Source organism: Littorina saxatilis, linkage group LG13 (assembly GCF_037325665.1).
Source record: "Littorina saxatilis isolate snail1 linkage group LG13, US_GU_Lsax_2.0, whole genome shotgun sequence".
NCBI lineage: Eukaryota > Metazoa > Mollusca > Gastropoda > Littorinimorpha > Littorinidae > Littorina > Littorina saxatilis.
The window spans coordinates 15180057-15202707 of NC_090257.1; the positions used below are offsets into that span (position 1 = coordinate 15180057).

Below are 22651 nucleotides of genomic sequence, written 5' to 3' on the forward strand. Positions count from 1 at the left end.
CGCTGACTATCTCAATCGCATCACCTTTGATGACTACAGGATGGACAGTGTCTTTCTTTTTGCGAAAATCAAAAATCATTTCCTTCGTCTTGCTTGCGTTTAATACTAAAAAGTTGGAATCACACCAAGACACAAAATCATCAATACGTTCTCTATACAAGCTCTCATCACCATCAAGAATACTACCAACCACGGCAGAGTCGTCAGAAAATTTCTGAAGATGACATGACTCTCCTTGTACTTTAAAATCAGATGTATACAGGGTGAACAAAAAAGGGGACAAAACTGTTCCTTGTGGTGCTCCGGTGAAAGTGTTAATCATGTCAGATGTAAAAGTACCATTCCATCGTACAAACTGTGGTCTATCTACTAAATAATCCTCCCGCAGTGGGGCACTGCGGTTATGAAATTAAAGGCCCCTCCTGTTTTTGGAACCGCAGGAGCTTTCTAGTTTGCTGTTAGGTAGATTTTTGGTTCCTCTTTCCTGTCATGCTCTCTTTTTCTTCGTGAATTCTTTAATTTTTTCTGCCTTCTTGCTCATTCACCTGTATTTTTTCCAAAAATCTCTTCTCTTGCCGCTTGTCTCGCGATTCATGTATAGTTTAATCTGTTAGTGTTCTGATGTAAGTCCAGCAGTAGATAGGTTAAGCCTATTTTAACATACTGGAAACTGGTAATCTTCCAGTAGGTATTAATTTAGTTTTACTAAAGCCTGCTGGGACACAAGTAATGGGTTAGTGCATTTGTAAACAGGAATCGCTTGACAAGTGGCCCCCTTCATCCCCCCTTCCTCGTCCTGATATGGCTCTGCGTAGTCGGCTGGACGTTAAGCAACAAATAAACAAACAAACAAACTAAATAATCCAGAATCCATTTCACTGTACTATGATGCAAAGACATGTTTTGTAATTTCTGAGCCAGAAGATGAGGCTGAATAGTCTGAAAGGCAGAAGAAAAATCAAAAAACATAACTCTAACACAAGCAGAGCTCTTCTCCAGATGTGTGTACACAGAATGTAACATAAACAATAGTGCATCATCAACCCCTACTTTGGCCCTGTATGCAAACTGCAAAGAATCTTGAAAAGCAGCAACTTGGACCTTCAAAACAGTCAACACCAGTCATATGTTTAATTTTAAGTGAGCTGTGTGTGTGTGTGTGTGTGTGAGTGTGCTATAACTGTATGCATTTTTCTTCCGCCTTGTCTTAATGTGATGTTTAACAGCGAATATCTTTGCCAGCTTGAAGAGAAGACGTATTCTGTGCGGATGTTGCCGCCAAACACCTCCAAGTCGCCATACTCTGTGGAGAAACTTGTCAAGAGAGGACACAGGTGGGACAAAAACCTTTTTTTGTACGCTTTTATAAATTTCAGAAGTTATGACCAGTAGGCTGACCAAAATCTGTGTTGATTTGTGTGAACGTGTATACTAAGCGTGTCGTATTACACAACTTTTCCGAAAGACCTAAACAAATATTCTTATTAATTCAGGGTTTTAAGGACAACAAATCATGACTTTGCATGCTAACACAAAAATGGTTGGGGCAATTGGTGCCTAAGTTTCAGGCAGATCTAAGTGCTGGTTTACATTTGCTGGAAATGGGAACGCGCAAGAAAAATTATTGATCATCGTCTTTGGTACTGTATACAGTCGCTGTAGAGATTAACAGTCCTAGGCCTGTGCTGACTAGGCTGTTGTTATTTTTAGCCGGAGCTCGGTGTGATGCGCTTTGGTGATTTGATGGTTATAGGAGTCTGGGGGGGGGGGGGGGTAGACTTGTGTGTGTGTTAGTGAGAGAGAGTGAGAGAGAGTGCGTGCATGCATGTGAGAGAGTGTGCGGTGTGTCAGTGAGGGTGTGTGTGTGTGTTAGGAATAGATCAACACTGACAGCCTGGAGAGAGAGAGAGAGAGAGAAAGAAGGACAAAAGTGTGTATGTATGTGTGTGTGTGTGCACACATGAAAAGCCTGCAGAGAGAGAGTGTGTGTGTTTGCCTGTGTGTATATGTGTGTGTTTGAGTCTGTTCGTGATTATGTGTGTGTTGGAGACACAGAGAGAGAGAGAGAGAGAGAGAGGGAGGGTTGTATGTGTGTGTGTGTGTACATGCGTGTGTGTGTGGTAGGGAAAGGGAAGGGGGTGTAGGTGGGTTTAGGTGGGGGTGGTGGTATGCGTGTGTGTGGGGATGTGTGTGTGCATGTGTGTGTGCGCATGCATGTGTGTGTGTGTGCATATGTGTGTGTGTGTGTGTGTCTGTTTGTGATTATGTGTGTGTAATAAGAGACACAGAGAGAGAGAGAGAGACTGAGAGTGTGTGCCCCTCTCTCTATCCCTCTGTATCTGTCTATCGTGCGCATGCTCCTCACCTCTCTTTCTCTCTCATTGTAGCTTTCTCACTTCCTCTGACTCCCTATTTCATCTCTCTCTCTTCCTCTGACTCCCCCCCTCTCTCTCTCTCCTCTCTCTCTGCAAGCTTTTTGTGTGCGTCTGTTCCTTACAGTTACACACACACACACACACACACACACACACTACCGTGCGCACGCCGCAGACTCTTATCATAGTAACCATCAAATCAGCACAGCGCTCCGACTAAAAATAACCTCAGCCAAGTTAGCACAGGCCCAGGACTGTAAATCTCTATGGAGACCGAATACAGTACAAAAGACTATGATCGATAATTTTTCTTGTGCGTTCCCATCTCCAGCAAATGTAAACCAGCACTTAGATCTGCCTGAAACTTTGGTACCAATTGCCTCAACCAATGTTTTCTTAGCATGCAAAGTCACGATTTGTTGTCCTCAAACCCTGAATTAATAAGAATATTTGTTTAGGTCTTTCGGAAAAGTTGCGTAATATGACACGCTTAGTATACACGTTCACAAAAATTAACACATATTTTGGTCAGCCTATTGGTCATAACTTCTGAAATTTATAAAGCAATTCATTGAGAACTTAAGCAGATATGGCTCTTTCAGTGGAAGACCCCCCTCAAAAATGGCCGCAAAACATGCCTTTTTTGGCCTCTGAAACGGTTGACACCTACCGCCTTTGACAAAAGGCTACACAAAGATTAGAGAAGTAAGGTGCATCAAACAAAATGCTCTGAACAGGAAATTGAATGGCCTTTCCAATGGTTGTCAGAAGTGTTTGGTAAGTGCACATTCTGATTTTTTGCAGATTTAAAAATACGGGGCTATAGTTTTTGTCAGGTCGAATTTAGGGGTGACCTTGTTTGACAGGCTGTCACGGGATGCCTATACAAATTACCACCGATCAGACAAATGATATGAACAGTTGACATAGTTACCTGTTCCAGCATATAAAGTTGAACTAAAATGGATTGCGTTTTTACGCTTTTCGTAGCGTGCGAAAATTGTTGCAATAATTTTTTGGCCAAGTTTATAATATATTAGCAGTTGGGAAATATAATAGGAAATGCCAAATCACATAAGACATGAAGAATGCAGTGCTCCTGTTGTTTTACAGTGACACACTTTGTTTGTTAAATAGAGGTATGTTCTTGTCGTGTCAGGTTGCTGACAGGATGCATACAAAGCAGCAGACTGTTGGAGAGGGCGGAGCTGCCATGCTGGAAGGTAGGACTGCTGTCTGATCACCATGGAGCACATGTGTAATGTTGGTACAGCTGCACATCAGTCTCAAAACTACCCTTGTGTGGTACCAATAAATGAATCTTTACACTTGATGACCTGTATTTAGATGAAAATTAGCTGAGCTCGGAGTACAGTAGTACCTGCCATATCCGGTCACCCATTAGTCATTGCAAAGGTGACCGCAAATATCAGGTGGCCGTTCATTACAGGCCCCCTCCTCCTCCAAAAAAAACCCCAAAACACGATCAAGTTTTCATGAAGAAAAGAAAGCGATCATCCACCGATTCATTGTCTCTGTTAGTTTTGCTTTCGTTTATACATCTTAATTATTTGCGTGTTTAACTCGATCGTCCTGGCTAAGCTATTGTTTCGTATGTTTCTATGTGTGTTGTTTGGATTATTATATATGTATTTGAGTGTCAGATAAACAAGTGTTTCAAACTCACATCAGCTGTGATCGATCCGGAAGTGACTGCCGTAAATGTACATGTATGCGCATGTCTGTATTTACAGTTTGCGCATGCGTAAGTATTCATGTCGTCTGCTCGTGCTGTGCCGTCTGTGCACACAACACACACACACACACACACACACACACACACACACCACAGGCGCTCACCCGCGAAAGTGACAAGTGGCCGTTAAGTGGCCGCTCCTGTCGAGTAAGAGGGGCACCTTAGGGCAAAAATCAGTGACCGTTGACCGCGTCAGACAGGTTAACGGCCATTAAGAGTCAATTATAGAAGGAAAACTCATTAGTCATGGGAAAGCTGGCCGCTCCGGGTAGGTTCACGCCCACGAAAGGGTCGGAAATGGAAGGGACTACTGTATAATGGCTGTTCATTATGCTCAAAGCACAAATTGTATTGCTTTTTTGGACAACTGTTTCCCTGCAGCTGATTTCTCCCACAGATTGAACTAGGACGAGTATGCTGAGTAACTGGCTCTTTTGCAGTTTATGTTTGTAATATTTGACCTCATGTCAATATCAATCAATGCCAACATCATCATCATTATCATCATCATTATCAGGATAAAACATATCTTTACAGCAGAGTAGTAAAAGCAAATTTGGAGAGTGACTGTTTCTGTGAGAATCTGATATTGGTTTGTTTTGTTTGTTGAGCAGCAAGCACCTCTGCAGGTTGTGGAGCCACTGTCATCATCGGTGCTGGAAGAGTGCAGCGCGCCTGGCTATGGCCGCTTCACAGCCTATTCCAACGGTCGCATCAGGATACTGTTTGATGATCGCACTGCCCTGGATATGGTGTCAGATTTTTCTGAGCGTTTGAAAGGATGTTTAAAGCATTCAGACCATTCCCAGGTACTAGTAGCAAGTGTTGCGATGGCTTACATTTGGTAGTGGTTGACATAAAGTGAAAGAAAGTGAAAGAAAGGAGAACGCACAAGAGGTATATTAGTGAGGAAGAAAATAATTTCAGCTTTAACATTTATCATTGTGTTTTAAGTGAAAATAGAATGAACATATTAGCACTTATTTACCATGTCCATCCTGTTTATTTGTTAAGTGATTGATAGGGTCTCTACTTATCAAGTGCAATGATGTTTTATCAGCATGTTACTCTTCACTACTTGGAATTTGTGTGAAGATGTGCGAGGCTGGTTATAGTGCAGTGTCAAAGCAAAGTTATGATTTTAAAGTAGACTGTGTCCGTTTAAATGAAACATGTTCTCAAACAGTGTTTAAGCTGAAGGGAAGAAGAACATTTTGGGACCCCCTTTTAAAACACCCCCTTATTTTCTTCAGGTTTTCTGTTTAAAGTGTCTGTCAATTTACTTAGTTTAAGACTCAATCCCTTTTAAGACCTCATTTTCTCCCCCAAAAAATTGAAGGTCTCAGAAGATTGGGGGGGGGGGGGGGGGGTGTAATATTGTACCAGCATCTGTTCCAATAAAAAAAAAAGACAACACCTCTGTTTTCAGCATCATTCGGCAGAGCAGCTGGCGTCTGTCAAGGTGACCAGTTTTGACCAGCAGCTGAGCAGTCACCGCTGCCGCCTGTTGCTGCCCACAGGGAAATACATCATTGTGGACATACACAGCCCTGGGGTGTACACAAGGTAGGGTTCGTAAGGGATGAAAGCTCCCGCCTGGAAACTGATATTCCTGATTTAGGAAATGGTTACTGGATGGTTTTCCTGATTTTGAACAATATCAACTTTCATCTCGGTAGGATATGCCCAGGGATTCATCACAGGCTTTGTGCGGAGGGGAGTTTTGCAGTGGAAGCCCCTGTTGCAGATACACTCTTCAAAAAAAGTTAAGGATCGGTTGAAAAAACGGATCTAATTATAAAAAAATGGCCAAAAAATTAAACATCGACATAATAATTAAAAGATTAATGTGTTTGAATTAACAAATAAACAATGAGTCTTGACCTAGAATTTTGTTTGGCAGGCAGAGTTATTTCCCTTTGTGGGACTTCTCATAAGCTTCTGCATTTTGGAAGAAAAAGGGTGTTTTTTATAGCCCCATGAAATGTGCGGAACGCATGCCAGGGCAAAAGGTTGTGATGCACGTGCTACAACAGGGTCCTGGCTAGGAACATCGCTCACCAGCTTGTGTTTAAAGGTTGACACGCTGACACAATTATGCACAGTAGCAACATGCCCCCACAAAGGAAACTGAGCGATTTGGATAGAGGAAGGGCAATAGGATGGCTACAAGACGGTGTTGCTGCCAGGGAAGTGGCCCAGAGGCTTGCAGTGGCTCCCTCTGTCATCATCAGACTAAAACAGAGATTCAACGCAACTAGAAGAGTGCAGGAGCGACAACGTTCTGGTCGGCACAGAGTCACCACACAAAGAGAGGATCGCTTTATTCAGAGGCAGGCCATGCAACAAAGAATGGCTACGGCAAACAACATTAGGCAACGCCTACAAGCTACCACCAACACTGTTGTTAGTGGTCAGACGATCCGAAACCGCTTACACAACTTTGGCTTGCGTGCAAGGCGTCCAGTCCGAGGAACAACCCTGACTGCTAATCACCGAGCAGCTCGCCGAGCCTGGTGCACTCAACATGTGAGGTGGCAACGTCAGCAGTGGGCTCAGGTGTTGTTTACAGATGAGTCCCGCTTTTGCTTGGAACCTGCTGATGGTCGCATCCGAGTGTGGAGGCGTCGCAGAGAGCGCTTCGCAAAAGGCGCTGTTCTGGAACGACAGCGTTTTGGCGGAGGCTCTGTGATGGTCTGGGGAGGGATCAGCACACGTCTCAGGACACCTCTGTACCATGTAGTGGGCAACTTGACCGGTGTCCGCTACCAGAATGAGATCCTGCAACCCCTGGTCGTTCCGGCCCTCCAAGCGATCGGCCCTCGTGCGATTCTTCAGGATGACAACGCACCTCCCCATCGCTCTGCAGCTGTAAACACCTTCATCCAGCAGGCCAGGGTCAACAGGATGCTGTGGCCAGCCAACAGCCCGGACCTGAAGCCCATAGAGCACATGTGGGACGAGCTTTGTCGTCGGGTACAGCAACATCACCCTCCTCCTGCCAATCTGGGTCAACTGCTGCAATGGCTCCAGCAGGAGTGGAATGGAGTTCCCAGAGCATTCATATGCAACCTGATCCACTCCATGCGCCAACGATGTGTTGAATTCCTGGCACACAACGGAGGGCACGCGCGTTATTGACACTGATTCACATTGTTGTGAATTCCATTTTCGAGGGTTGTCACGTTTGACACACTGTTAAATTGTCGCTGCCGCGTTCGATCTTTGCTTTGTTTGTCATTACTCCTTGGTTGTTCAATTATATAATTTTAAAAAAATGAAAGAATTCGGTCTTGTCTGTTTTGTGTGGCGTGCTTGTAAAAAAGTGATCCTTAACTTTTTTTGAAGAGTGTAGTAGGCTCTGCCTATGTCTAAGTTGTAGAATTCCCTTCTTATCTGGATCTTTGCTGTCATCACTGGTTGCCAGAAATAAACTACATAAATTGATGTGCACATTCACCTGTTGTTTGAATGAACTGCACTGAAACTAAGGATAGTATATCATCTTACTTCACTGTAGCTAACTTTGGTACTACAAGTAACATATACATGTAACGTGGTCTCAACCTGCTGTTGTGGTTCTTGCTGGTGAGAGTCTGTTTCACCGTACTTTAGTGAAAAGGATCTTCTATCGATACTTTTTTGCTTAAAAAATACTGGTGTGTTTGACACAGATATATTGAGGCAGCCAAAGAATGGATCAAGTGGGTGCAGTCTTCACCGAAAGAGCGGCGAGAGTTTTACCAGCACAAGGAAAACCATCAGAATGCATACAGGTTAGAGAATGATCTCTTTGTAACACTCTCACTTAATATACAGACGTAATGGTATCAGGCAGAAACAACATTGTAGATTTCTGGTTAGCTGGTTTTTATTCCTCAGTGGAACATCCTCAATCCATTAGTGGGGCTCCTATGTTGCAAAATCATTCAAATCATGCAACAAACACCAAATTAAGCAAATATGAAGAGTTTTATGTGCTTAACAAAACCTGATACAGAGCCATCGCGAAAAATAAAAAAATGGGTAGTTTTTAAACAATTTTTCAAAATGGCCGCCAGTGTAAACGGTTGGGTATGTTAGGCATATTTCACTTCATGTGATTAACAGCAAATTTGGCGTAAATGGACATTTGCTTTTGCTTAACAAAACCTGATACAGAGCCACCGTGAAAAAATTAAGAAATCAGTAGTTTTTTTACAATTTTCAAAATGGCCGCCAATAAAAGGGTATTTAGGCATTTTTGATGCTACAAGACATTCTCTTGCAATAGAAACTAACACAAACACATTTTTAAACAAAACAATACATGTATTGTTGGTGCAGAGAATGATTGGACGGTGTGGGTGGCAGGGTTGAAGAATTTGTGGATTACCTAAACTGTGCAAAAATAAATATATTGCACCAATTTTCATACCAAAACGAAAACATTCATTCCTGTGCTGTTATATTCAATGTATGCTATTGAGGGCACTCAACTTGGCTAACTGGAACACTTTTAAGATAAAAGATGGCCTTTACATGGGTTATTTGACCGCCGCCCAAATAAGGGTACCCCCAAAATAAAACTGATAAAAATGTAATGTATCAACTCAAAAGTCGACTAAAATTCATAATCGCTGTATTTCGAAAACGTTGTTTGTTCTCATGTGTTTACACAACTAGCACATTCCGGCAAGTGTCTATACTCAAAAGAAACTTTGGCAGTACTTGAAACAACCATCTGTCATATATACATGCGAAGTCAAAAATATGTGGGATGTAAGTCAACAAACCTGTGGCAGTTTTTAAAATATTATTTCGTGAAGATTTGAAAGTGTACTCAAACGGTTGAACTACGCCTCGTGCGTAGACACACATTCCTGAAAGTTTCAACGCAACCCACTTGGTCATTGCTAAAATACATGGATTTTAGTTGACTTGGGTATCCCTCAAATTTGACACATAAACATCTCATTCGTGAGATGGACACATACATCAGAAGGTACAATGGCACAACACTAGAAATATGCAAGATGGCGAAATAAAACAACCTGTTCTGGATGGATAATCAAGTTGACTTTCTCTTCGTATACAACAGTGACCCAGTTGTGCCTCAGGAATTGTCGTCGGCTTTTTAAAAGGTACCCGAAGTTTTTGTCACATCTCTTTGTCACGTCAAGGGTATCCTTATTTTGACGGCGTAAATGATGATGTTAAAAAAAAATGTGCCAGATAGCGAAGATGCGAGCCTTTAATGGCATAGACAGTTTGAATAAAATGACACAGGAATAAAAGTTTGAGTTGGGGTATGAAAATGGGTGCAATAATATTTTTGCACAGTTTAGATGCTGACAGTTTTCACAGGCATGCAAGCACATTTGCAGAGAGCTGTGCTCTGCAGTCCTTCTTAGCAGCATTTGAAGCGTTTTGTTGTACAGCTCTTCTTGCAGGCACACCTCATGACTGAGTTCTCGGCACACGCTGGATACCTCTTGAAAGCTCGTCCAGAATGACTCCCACTTTCCAGCCTTGAACTGCCAGCCCACAGAGTTTGGAAGTCTAATAGGTAGATGGCTCTTCTCAATGCAATCTCATGTCCTGCAGCAGCACCTCACTTGTAAGGGGATTATGGTCAATCAGTTTGGCAGCTCTTTTTACTGAAGAGGTACCGTCTAGCACTGTTTACACCCAGTACGTTGCTGGTTTTGTCCTACAAATGTACACCAAAAAGCTCTTGTGCTGCCCTGTCAGTGGTACTCAGCTTACAAAGAGGAGCAGACAACCTGAAGAAAGTTTGAGTGACGTCTTCAAATGCTTGCCATACTTCCCAAGCCTTCTGATTCCCCAATACCATTGAAGAACGACATAGTGTCACAGCCTGTAAGGCTATGCAAAATGGGCAGACAGGGTGACTTCTCTTGACCAATGGCTTTGGCAATGTGGCGATACACTTCACGAGCAGAAAAAAACCGCAACACAGCTGGAATGAGAAGCAGACTGTCTGGCCTCCTCTACATCCATGGTGCAGGAAATCAGCCTGGGGTACCCTTCACACAAAAGATGAAAAGTGACATTTTTATTTGAATGTATTTGAATAATGTTTACTATCTCAGAGAGTCGGTCAAAGCCGGGTTAGCAAGTCTTCACACAACAGACCAAAATGAAAGAAAATTGTATTTCATGAATTCGTATAATTCTTACTGTTTCAGGTTAAAAAAACAAACAAACACAGTTTCCAGTGACCCAACTGATTCTGGAATCTTTCTGACCGCTACATTTATTCGCTTCAAACAGTCGCTAACAGAATGTTGACCATAGTGAGGGTTCGTACGTTAAACCCATCAAATTCACAGAGGTCGCTTACAAATGATGTGCAAACATGTTCCAATTAATACAAATAAAAAAATCTTACTGTTAAGATGTATTAGGTAACAAACCTTGATACAGTAGTACTACTGAAATCAGCTCCCTTCTGTGGCACCGGAATAAATGCAGAACGCTTGTTCCCAGGAACCGGCATGTGGTGTAACTCTTGTATATATCCTGTAAAAATAAAATTCACACCAATGCACGGTCAACTTAAAATAAGCAAAAGGATGAGAAACAAGCAACAAACCAAAATTGTAAAACTCAAAGAGCGGTACCTCTTCATTTCAAAACCACTTATCTCATTTGATTAGCATACACTGTATCAGTGCTTTTGTCTGTTACCTACCGTCTTTGAAAGTTTGATCACAACACTGTAAAGACATGGGGAGTGGAGTGTTTTTATCTCCAGCTGGTCATCCTACTATCTGGCCTACCCTCACTCAGTTTTTGACTCTGCCCCTCCCCACCTTATGGAAGTCCTTAACGTAGGCAGGACTAATCATTTATCATACCATGAACAATCTCTTTCTCCTCGCCTTTTATTCAAAGTTCGTTTAATCTGTTTAAAATCACCAGCGTGGCGATCATGATTTCCTTACTTGTAATCAACAGATAGATCTAGATCTATCAGCATCACAATCCAGCTGATGAGCTATTGCAAGATTAAACAAAGTCTCTGCATTTCAGCGCTTCACCCGATGAATAACAGACCCCAGGGGAGAATTAAACAGTAAAATGATGTGACATTGGTGAATGGATGCGTATTCTTGAAAACTTACCTTCAGAAACGTTGTTTTCGCTCAAATCAAAACACGCAATGTTGCGGAGGCCGCCATCTTGAATTTTCATGCTGCGGATATATAAAATTCTTAAAACGATCAAATTAAATACCAGAACACAAAAATACCCATAAGAGTATTTATGTCATGCATGTGTTATCAGCAGACAACTTCTGGTGCATAGTAAACCATTGAATTTTACATTTGCTGAGTTGGGAATATTTACTGCTGAGCGCTTTTGGTACGAATTTCGTCTGCTGTAAATGCAGCCTTTTATTCCCTATCAAAAACAAAAAAAACGATTTCTGAAGTGGCTCTGTATCTAAAATCCCTTAAATAATTATAAGGAACAATATCACAAAGTATGATGTTTGTTGCAAGATGTGAATGATTTATGAGTGCGTCTGCAACATACGAGCCCCACTACATAGTGTGCATGTGTTAGAGTGATCTAGGGATGTTGTGAAAGTACTTTTAAACTTAAGTCAGCTTGTAGGAACTTACATTGCTGTAGTTTTTGGAATTCAGAACAGAAAAATGCACATGAGACTGAGTGTGTCCTTTTAAAAGAGAAGGCTTGAAGAGATGAGAATCATCTGTTCAAACAGTTGACCGATTTCTCTGTTACAGATCCGCAGAAGCTGAGCTGAAGAAAATCGAATGTTTCAATTGTATCCTTTGGACATTTATGAAGTTAAATAATTAACTCTTAAAATTATAGTCTGAGGATGCTGCTGAATTACTACTGGCATGATTACCAGTATTACTCCCTCTAAAATCAGGAAAGAAAAAAGACAACAAAACCATTTTATGGTGTCTTACAACAGAGGAGGCTCCTTATTTTGTTCTGTCATTTTACTATTATACACGATATTGAGTTTTAAGAAGATTTGGATTTATAAAATGTATATCAAATTATTTAATGAGTGTTTTTGTGTGTGAAAAATTGAGTTGTAGAAGAGGGGTGATGTCTGCTGTTGTACTTTGTTTGTTGATCTTTTGTTGTGGTATACGAGTTAACTATTTTGCATTGTCTCACTCGTACGTCTGCCACGCTCAAGTTTAAAAAACAAACTATTTGCCACCTGAGCTTGTGACAGACATCATTGACCACACGGGTGTGAGCAATGCCAATACTGGTCAAGGCAGTCCTCACTCAGCAGAACTCCATCCAGCTAAGGTGGGTATAGTCCCCAACCTTCAGCCTTCATCAAGTCACGTAACTTTTCCCATCCATCCTCCACAGTCGCGCCAGTATAACACTGGCTTTCCAACAGCTCCACGTGCTTTCCACAGCTCTGTAGCAGCAGTGGGAATGATTCCCGCAGGACAGGCACAGGGGCGTCAGCTGCCACTGGTGTTGGGCCCCAGAGGTGTGGAGTTGGCGCAGGGTTTTAACTGTGTCAGGGAGGCCTTGCTCAGAACCTCACAGATGATCAACGACATCGACCAAATGGTCAATGAGCACAAAAAGACAACATGAAGGATATGCGTGCTGACAGGAGATTGAATTCCTGCAAAAAGACAACATGAAGGCTATGCGTGCTGACAGGAGATTGAATTCCTGCAAAAAGACGAATGTAAAGGGCTTTTCAATGAATTATTGTAAAAAGACAGCATGAATATTGATGGGAGATAAACCACACAGTGAAGGAACACAAATAAAACATGGGATATGCAAATGGTAAAGAAGAAATATGTTTCCCACGCTGTTTTAGTGTGTGAGAATTCTATGCTAGGACATTTCACTGCAGATTTATGTTTGCAAAGTGAGTGACTGCGGGGGGGGGGGGGGGGGGGGGGGGGGGTGTTGCGACGTACATGGGTTCTGTGTGCTGATCAGTCTTTCAAAGCAATCCATGTTGTAGTAAAGTTTTCACGTGTTTTCTGGCCTGAAGTTCTGGTCCCCCCAACAAACTGTGTGGCCTTCACCTTGGGTCTGTTAATTATACTGGGTCATGCAAGTCATGAATAAATGCAAAAAGTATCAAAGGTATATAAATGAAAAGCAGGATGACCGCAAAGCAGATGAGTGCAAGAAGGCGACATAAAGGGCACAATGCAGGCCACACAGTTGTGAAGGAGGACAATAGACAGCATGAATGCTATTTAACAGTGATATTACTGCAGAAAGTGCAGGGTGTGTGCTTGTGCGACTGCCAAAGATCCGGAGAGAAAGAGATGTGGGGCATGCTGATTGTATTTGTGCGAGTGTGTTCCTGTGTGTGTATACGTGCGTATGTGCATGCCAGTGGGTGCGTGTGCCGGTGAGCGTGCATGCGTGTATGTGGCTTAGCAACCGTTTTGGAGAGAGAGAGAGAGGAAAGAGAAACACACACACACACACACACACAAACACACACATACACGCGCACTGACAGTCTCTTCCCTATCAATAACAAGCAATTCACAAACGCGCATCACACCAGGCACAATGCTTTGGGATTGAACAACCAACAGCGAAGTAAGCACAGGCCAACGACTGGAAATCTCTGCCGTTCGCATACACAGTACAAATGACAGAGTTAACGAATTTTTCTATCGCGTTCATACCTCCAGCAAATTCCTGCCAGTGCTCAGATTTGCCTAAAACTTTCGCAAATACTGATATAACCATTATTGGCCCTGCATGCTACGTCACAAATATTTGGCATAACACACTGAATTAATATGAATATTTTTTTTTAAGTTCTTTTGGAAACGTTACGTAACTTTACCTGTATTGCCAATATATTCACAAAAAGTTATGGTGATCTTTATTCACCTATTGGTCGTGTTTGCTGGAAGTTTTAAACATTTTCATCGAGACATTTAGGATATATTGAACTTTCAGTGGAGGACCCCCTACAAAATGACGGCAAAACGTGCTCTTTTGGGCCTTTTGAACTGTTAACCCCTACCTCTTTTGAAAACAGATTGTATCAAGACTAATCATGTTAGGTGCACAAATTAAACTGGTTTTGAATGGAAATTGAATGGCATTTTCATCGATATGCAGAATTGTTTCTTATCAGCAAATCCTGAATTTTTACAGATTTTAAAATATGGGACTATGGTTTTTGTCAGGTCGATTTTGTGGGTACCCTGACTTCGGCGGCGGTCACGTGATACCTACAACAGAAATCTTGAATCTGAAAAGTGTGCAAGGTAGCCAAGTGAAGGGCCTTTAATGGCATATAAAGTTTGAATAAAATGACACGTGAATGAATGTTTTAGTTGGGGTACAAAAATGGGTGCAATAATTTTTTTGCTCAGTTTAGAAGAAATAGAAGTTCAAGTTAACTACAGTACAATTTACATAATTAACATGTCCAACAATCAAAATGACGTTTCAAGATGCATTATGATTCTCAAGCAATGATGGAGTATTATAACAAAGAATTATATGTTTGTATAAAAATGCTTTCAGTGCATCATGTAGAATCATGTGTTTATACAATCGTAGAGTACTGGTATTTTATTAGCTGCACAATAGTAGTGGTGTTTACAAGTTTTGCAAGAGAAACGGCATGACAGAGAGATGACAAGTGGAGCATTTTCATAAATCATGTGTGCATGTTCCATGCATTTGCAGTTATATTTACAGCATGTTAACTTTTGCCATTTAGCATTGTAAATGAACTGATGACGCTGACAAGGTTATTGTTGAGGTCAAAGTGCATGTTACATCAAGACTGTATACCTTGTTTTTGCTGACATGTGACTGTGTTGGTGGTATCAGTTTTATGTGATTATATTTATACAAATACAAACTTGATGACATGTGCATCTGAGAGTTTTAGGTGTGGGGGGATTGTGGATTGTTGAGTGAGCAGACATAGACAAGAACGCCTCATGATGTCTGGTGCTCTAAGCGTTTGTATGTTTGACTGTGTATGAGTTGACAATTTTATTTGTGTTGACTACTTTACAAGTGTTGGTTTCATGCACGTTGGTTGGTTGGTTTTTGGGTTTTAATGTCCCTTCAGCAGATGCTAGCTGCTATTCGAGACCGATGCAGTGGTTTCATGCACGTCATGAACCAGATCAAGTGAATCAAATCATTCAATCCAAGTGTTTCTGTTTTGCCACTTCTGGTTGTTCCACTTAACTGACAATGATTAAAGAAAGCTATTCCAAAGAACAAATCTAATTCATTGTTGCATTTATCTATCCATGTAATCTATTGCTCTATCTCTCTTTCTCTCACACACACATGCACACACACATTAAAAGTTGACTTCCAAATGTTTTCTTTATTTACTTTTTGTTTTGCAAAAGAAGTCAAAGTAAAAACAAATGCACCATAAAGATGTGCACAATTAACAAATAGGAAAAACTAGCACCATTTTCTATTGCACCTCTGGGTAAATTGGGCCAAGAAGGTTATGGTCATAGCAATCCATTCTTAGCCATGACCATGCAATACAGCATATAAGTAAGTGGATTTAAGTACTTAAGGTACATCAGATTGCACTTAAAAAAATATACAATTCAAGAACAGTGAAAAGCACCATTATAAAAATATTGACAAACTTTTGGACGGAGACTGATTGAAAAATAAGTAGCCTGCAATGTATCTTTTTAATCACAAAGCAAACAAAACACAACTGATCTGACAATAAGAGAAGCATTGTTTCTACAACATGATAAGAAAAAAACAATCATTTGACAAGACGAATACCTTTCTTCTTCTCCGTATTCCTCTTTCAAAAACACAGACCACTATTTACACATAATATATTGTGGACAGAAGTATTTTGAGTCATGAGTTTCAAGTGAGCGGCTCTTTGCATGCATGCTTAAGTGCATGTTTTATACAGGAAAGTAAAAAAAATAATGTCTCACTCACACACACACAAACCCACAATCTCTCTTTTTCCTGCTGTATATCAGACTCTTTCACAAGCACTATAACTGTTTAAAGTCATCTTCTATTTGTGTGTATGTGTGTGTGAATGACATCACAATAGTAAATGACATTTTTTGAAGCATTACATAAATCACACATCTAAAACAAGAAGCACATTGTTTGCTACACAAGAGTCAACAACGATATACAAGATTATGTTCACAGCAATCCAGTGTTACTTAGAACAAGGGATAATTATAGGAGACCGAAAGTGCACTTGTGTACCAGTATATAAGAATAAGAATAAGAATACTTTATTATCTCATAGAGAAATTCAGGCGTGGTACATAACAATAGTACAAACAAGACATTGATTTTACATAAAACATATAGCACTATATAACAGGGCAGGTTATCAACTGTATAACAGATTTCACTAGAAAATCTACTATTGAACATGAAAAGCAGCATTGTTGTAAAAACAGAAACAAATTGTCAAAAACCACTGGCAAATACAGCGTGGTGGTCTTTCTGCATGGATTTTTTTCTTATACAGAACAATATTGCTTCTTTGTTCCCGTACACAGAGCAATATAAACCCATGTAAGTGGAAGAGTAAAAATCAGATGATATTTTTAGTAACAGATTGTTTTTGTTACATTGTCAGAAGCAGCCATTAACCATCTCTGTCCATCCTTTCTTTCTTTTTTTTACCTTTTCAGTGCACAGATCAGCTATGGCTACATACATAAATTTGGTTGTCAGATGTTTTCCAATCATTTCTTTCCTACCCTTTTCGATAAACAATAATAACCAACCAATCGACCCTTTTCTAATCAGTTGAGAGAGATCAACAATGAAGGGTGGTGAACACGAAGTGACAGTGTTCCATTAAGTAGACTGGCTCTAGGTCAGCAAGTGGGTGAGTAGAATGGAGTCCTTGACCTTGGAGGGCAAGGGCAGCACGGGCACGACCTTGTGCAGACACTGACCTAAGATGTGGCGGATGCTGAACACTGCCAGCTCCCACAGACTTGCAGGATGCGAGATGCGTGACAGCAGCCATTGTTGTAGCTCTTTGCTCAACATCGAGTTGGACTCGGCAGAGTCTGTTTTTATTCTTTCCCTCAGCTGATAACACAACAACAAAGACTAAAACAGCATATTTAATTTTTCTGGTGTTCCTGGTTATGATCAAACTTTTTTCAATGCTTTTCTTACTTTTTTTCTCTGGTTACTGATGCATTTGGCATAGAATGAGCACACAACAACAACAAAACACACATTTGTAATAAAATAAACTACAGTTGAACCTGCCCTGGTAACCTCTTGATAACAATGTTGTTTTTGCACAAATATATGGTTTTCCTTAGGACCATCTGCTTATAATGACCACTATTGGTGACCCTTGAGTGGTTGTTGTAGACAGGTTCAACTGTAATACTCATTCAAACAGTGTTCACAATATTCACAATATTCACAGTACATCACTTCATAAACTCAAGTTCCAAACTGTTGTACTGATGTGACCAAATGACACAGCCTTTGTGTGTGGCTAAAGGAATGCCTCCTTTCTCTTGTAACACAATTGTTTAAAAAAAACTAGATTGCTCCAATGTGCAAAGGATTTTTTTGAAGGACATAAGCTGATAATGGATGCTTTTACACCAAACCAATCACAAAGACTCATTTCCCCTACAGTTTTTAGCACATTATTGGTATACCAATTTTGTGCTAATCCTATGCTAAAAATGTACTAAATGTACCAAACGTATACTACAAATGTGCCACGAACAACCATTGGTACATTTGTGGTATACCACAAAATGTGCTACAGGTTTCAATCCTATGCTAGAAATGTGCCAATCATGGACTTTGTCATTTTATTCTATACCAGAAATGTGCTAACGAACAACTGTGAGCTCTTTGCATGTGCTAGAAATGTGCCAATCATGGACTTAGTTATTTTCTTACGCGCTAGAAATGTGCCAATCACAGACTTAACTATTTTATTATGCAGTGATGTTCCGAGGCGTCGGTCATCGGTCATAGACCGATTTAGGTTGTAAAATGACCGATTGCAAACACCTCTGTCCCGTCAAATGTCCGATCCGATCGCGAAGTCAGCGGTCATTGTCCGATAGTATTACGTCTAGAGCGGTCACTGCAAGAAGAATCTGTACAAACTGAAGTATCAAACCCCGTTAAAACGAGTTCGAATCGGGGCCTACTTGAACTTCAATTTTCACTCTCGACCGAACAATATTACAAGAGCCATAACTCTCGCTACTTTTGACAGCGACACTTTACTTCCGCCGCCACATTTCTGCAAAGATGCCGCCGAAGAAAATGGTTTGCGTGGGAAAAGGGCAGACACTTTTGAGTGGCTTTGTTAAAAAAAAAAAGGACGACACGGACAGTCAAGTTGCAGGGCCTTCGGCCCCGTCGGAGACTGAAGCCTCAGAAGGTGAGCCAATAGATCTACAACCTCAGAAAGAGACGCAGGGGGAGACGCAAGAAACGAAAGTAGGGGCGACCAGCAAGTTTGTGCAGAGCTGGTTTTCTATGTTCCCTTGGCTCAGCTACAGCAAAGAAAAAGAACTGATGTTCTGCACCATCTGTCAGGAGGATGGCGTTGCTTCAAACTCGTTCACCGTTGGTTGCAGCAACTTTCGCAAATCCGCACTGGCATCTAAAAAGGTTAGGTGCCATGATTGGTTCGCTTGATCTGAATGTCCTATTGTTTTTTTGTAGTCAGGACATGATGTCCTATTAGTTTGTTGATTCAGGACATTTTGTCCTGTTGCCCTCCAGTCCTAGGAACATCACTGATTATGTGCTACAAATGTGCCAATCATGGACTTAGCTATTTTCTTGTGTGCTACAAATATGCCAATGAAATACTTTGTCATTTTTGTGTGCTAGTAAAGACTTAGTTTTTTTCACAGTATGCTACAAATATGCCAATCTTGGACTTAGCAGAAATTTGCATTTTATAAACTAAAGAAACTGTCACAGTAAAAATTAAGTACAAAAAAAAATAGGATACAGGGTAAAAACACAGGGATTCATGGTTAAAATGTATATAAACACATAATTTCACACAAAATCAGCTTTATAAAAGATTAGCATAATGTATTAAATTGTATACTCATTGATACAAAATCCACACATCTAGATAGCTTTTGTGAAAAATAAACAAAATTATAAGAAATTACAAAAAAAGAGTATAATTGTACTTGTAAGTTCCTTCAAGATTTTAAATGGAGAAGGTCACTATGAGAAAGCATTTTGGACTTAAACTTTTAAGGAAGTCAATGTGGAATAAGAAGAGAAAACAATAGGCAGTCAGCTTTCTCTTGTCTGCATGGTTTGCACAAGCTTGGTATTTGATCATGTATTGTGTCGCTTCGCGTGAGTGGCTACTTCTAAAAATATCGCCCAATCAAATGAAAGGAGACAAAATACACCGCCATTTTGAATCTACCCCACGAAACTGCCATGTGATTCAAACACTGAAACAGTGCTGTGTTCAGAGTGGATATTTTCCCAGGAATGCATCATGAACGAAGCTTTTGAACTATATATCTAAGTGTGGGATCAAAGTCTACAATATTGTTGCTATGTTGAAATCCACAACTACTTCCATGCGAAGAGCAAGCCGGTCCTTTGACAACTTGGAGAACCATGGCTGACAGTGACAGTGACACGTCTACTTGCTAAGTCAGAAACGAAACATCCACTCTGCCTCCACCCGAATCGCAATGAGTGACTGACTCTGTCTCACTTTCTTCACTCTATAGTTGGTAAGTTGTGTAGATTGTTTTGATACAGTGGTATTTTAACTTTTAGTGTAGCTATTGTGCTGACCCAGTGAGTTGAGTGATTGAAAAGTGAAGTTCAAATCATAGACACACTCACAGTGACAGTGACTCTGTCAATTGGTAGCATGGCACGAAGACAAACAAATACACATTCTTTTCAAACTTTCACTTACTCAAGTTACTGTTACAGACTCATCTTCACATTTTGCAGTACTACTATTATTACCAGTGCCACTAGAAGTAGTAGTAGAACAGAACTTAGCTTTGAGTTTGAATTGAGCACGTTAGTTATGACTGAGTCATCGGCCATGGACATTCATTATACTTTATAGCTCACTTGCATCCACGAAGAGTGCTTGCGTTCGTCATGTGTAATATTGCCAACCAATTATTTCCTTCCATACATTTAGTATTTGAAAATTAGCAAGTTTATCTAATTGTTTCTCTTCAATTTCAAAATTAAATTAAAAAATATCAAATGTTGAATTGTAAATTAAGTTACTAGTAATAGTATTACTGTATTAGACAACAGTAATAATAACTACTATGCTGTTTTTTTCAAGTATTCCCTGGATACAGGTGCACAGTGAAGAGTAGCTTTTCTTGTCAACTTTCAAGTCTGCAAGACCCAGGAGGAATGGAAGAATCCAACAAACACTTGAAACAGAAATCCAAATGTTTTTTCTCGACCGTTAATAAATTATTTAAAGTGCATAAGTAAGTCATCTTTAATATGAATATTATTTGTGTTTGCAGTTGATGGCCTGCAGTCCCATGTGAGCTGCCTTTTTCTGCATCAATGACATGGATCAAGACCCGGGCATTCTGACTCTCTTTTTAACCTTCACCGGATCAAGCGTTGGACTACACAGTCCGGATGACACGACCCACACTTCACAGTCCGGATGACATGACCCACACTTTCCAAAGGATTCAACGTAAAAAGTTATGGGTTGTACATGATCCACGCCATCCGGATAGGAATAAACATTTTTCCGCCTCTTTGCAGAGTATGGGTCGTACACGACCCACGTCATCCGAATAAGGATAAACAACGTAACATTCATTACGTAATTCCATATGGGTCGTCCACCACCCACATCATCCGGACTGTGTAGTTCTACACGTTATCGTTTATTTGTTTGTTCGCAAAGATAATCTTTCAAAAAATGGGCAATGGAAAGGTCGTATGGTGATTAGAGATTGCATGAAGTCTCAATTAAAAACTCAAAAAGTTTCAGAGATAAAGTCGATTGTGTGAGGCTCTGGGTCGTCCTCAACCCACAAAGTACGTTGAAGGTTAACTACAGAAGCTTTGAAATCTTGATCGTCACAAAACGGGGGCAGCGAAGTTCAAGTTTTCTCCGTAAAGTGTCACTTACCCAACTGACCTCAAATTCCAAAACAATAACACGTGGAACTGAAATTTATTTTCAATGAGAATCTAGGTAGGTGTAATGTGTAAATGACATTCATTTTCCATGAGGATCTAGGTCTGTGCAGGTCAGTGTGTGTTACTAGTAACTACTTACTGACATTCCATATTCATTCAATAAAAGCGGTTTATTCTTTCTACATCTATTTTGGGTTTTCTGTTTTTGCATATAATGTATGTGTGTGAATCAATTGAAGTGATTTGAACAAGACCATAATTTTGTGAATTGGATTTTAGGTCAGTGTGCCGATAAGTGTACTATTAATATGCCAATAATGTGCTAATATGTGCATTTTTCACCCGGTTTATTGCTCGAATAGCTGCTGCTGGTGTGCGCTAGAAATGTACCACAAAACAGCAAACCTACAAGTACAATTGGATTTATAAATTATAGCACAATATTACTATTAATAAAAAATACAATAAGTATAAGCTACAATTCAGTTTTTAATGTGCCAAATGTGCTAGAAATGTACCAGGCGTAGCACATTTGTGGCACGTGCTAGTAATGTACCAGGCGTAGCACATTTGTTGCACATGCTAGAAATTTGCTAATCCAGTAGCAGGTTTGCAGTTTTGTAGTACATTTCTAGCTCATGTACCACAAATGTGCCAAATTGGAAATTTCGTGGCACATTTGTAGCGCATGCTAGAAATGTACCAGGCGTAGCACATTTGTGGCACGTGCTAGGAATGTGCTAATCCAGAAGCCGGTTTGCAGTTTTGTAGTACATTTCTAGCTTATGTACCACAAATGTGCCAAATTGGAACCTTTGTGGCACATTTGTAGCGCATGCTAGAAATGTACCAGGCGTAGCACATTTGTGGCACGTGCTAGGAATGTGCTAATCCAGAAGCCGGTTTGCAGTTATGTAGTACATTTCTAGCTTATGTACCACAAATGTGCCAAATTGGAACCTTTGTGGCACATTTGTAGCGCATGCTAGAAATGTACCAGGCGTAGCACATTTGTGGTATACTGCATTTGTCTATTTTTTTTTCTAAGTCCATGGTTCCAATTTGGCACATTTCTAGCACGTACCACAGTGTACTAATTATGCGCTACATGTAGCACATTTGTGGTATACTAGATTTCGGTAAGGGTTCCCAATCAGCAGAAAATGAAAACACAAGATTACCTGTGAGGAAAAAGAAGTTGCTGGATACCCAGCAGAGAGGAAGAGCTTGACCAGGTGATAACTGCCGTCATCCAGCGCCATCTCTATGGGGTCAAAGGTGTACTCCATGCCCAGGCGTTTGCGATAGACCTTGCCCTTGGTGGTCATGCAGCAGTTGTGCT

At 40.6% G+C, this 22651-nt stretch overlaps 2 protein-coding genes across 3 annotated transcripts in view; one reads left to right on the forward strand and one right to left on the reverse strand.

The window, feature by feature from the left end:
• The window catches only part of LOC138983686 (uncharacterized protein C5orf34-like), a 45385-nt gene extending 30358 nt beyond the window's left edge, over nt 1–15027 (forward strand). Inside the window, exons 6-12 of the mRNA XM_070356965.1 lie at nt 1243–1334; nt 3535–3598; nt 4746–4940; nt 5561–5697; nt 7806–7907; nt 11892–11932; nt 12362–15027. Coding sequence (XP_070213066.1) covers nt 1243–1334; nt 3535–3598; nt 4746–4940; nt 5561–5697; nt 7806–7907; nt 11892–11932; nt 12362–12744 — 1014 coding nt within the window. The 3' untranslated portion in view covers nt 12745–15027. The remainder of the gene's footprint in view (nt 1–1242; nt 1335–3534; nt 3599–4745; nt 4941–5560; nt 5698–7805; nt 7908–11891; nt 11933–12361) is intronic.
• Nucleotides 15028–15475: 448 nt separating this feature from the next.
• The window catches only part of LOC138983695 (ankyrin repeat and protein kinase domain-containing protein 1-like), a 23891-nt gene continuing 16715 nt past the window's right edge, over nt 15476–22651 (reverse strand). For both annotated transcript variants that reach the window (XM_070356994.1, XM_070356995.1), the window contains exons 6-7: nt 22491–22651; nt 15476–17223 (exon numbers count right to left, since the gene is read on the reverse strand). The exon at nt 22491–22651 is cut by the window's right edge and continues 72 nt beyond it. In XM_070356994.1, the coding sequence (XP_070213095.1) occupies nt 16999–17223; nt 22491–22651 (386 nt within the window). In that variant the 3' untranslated portion in view covers nt 15476–16998. The remainder of the gene's footprint in view (nt 17224–22490) is intronic.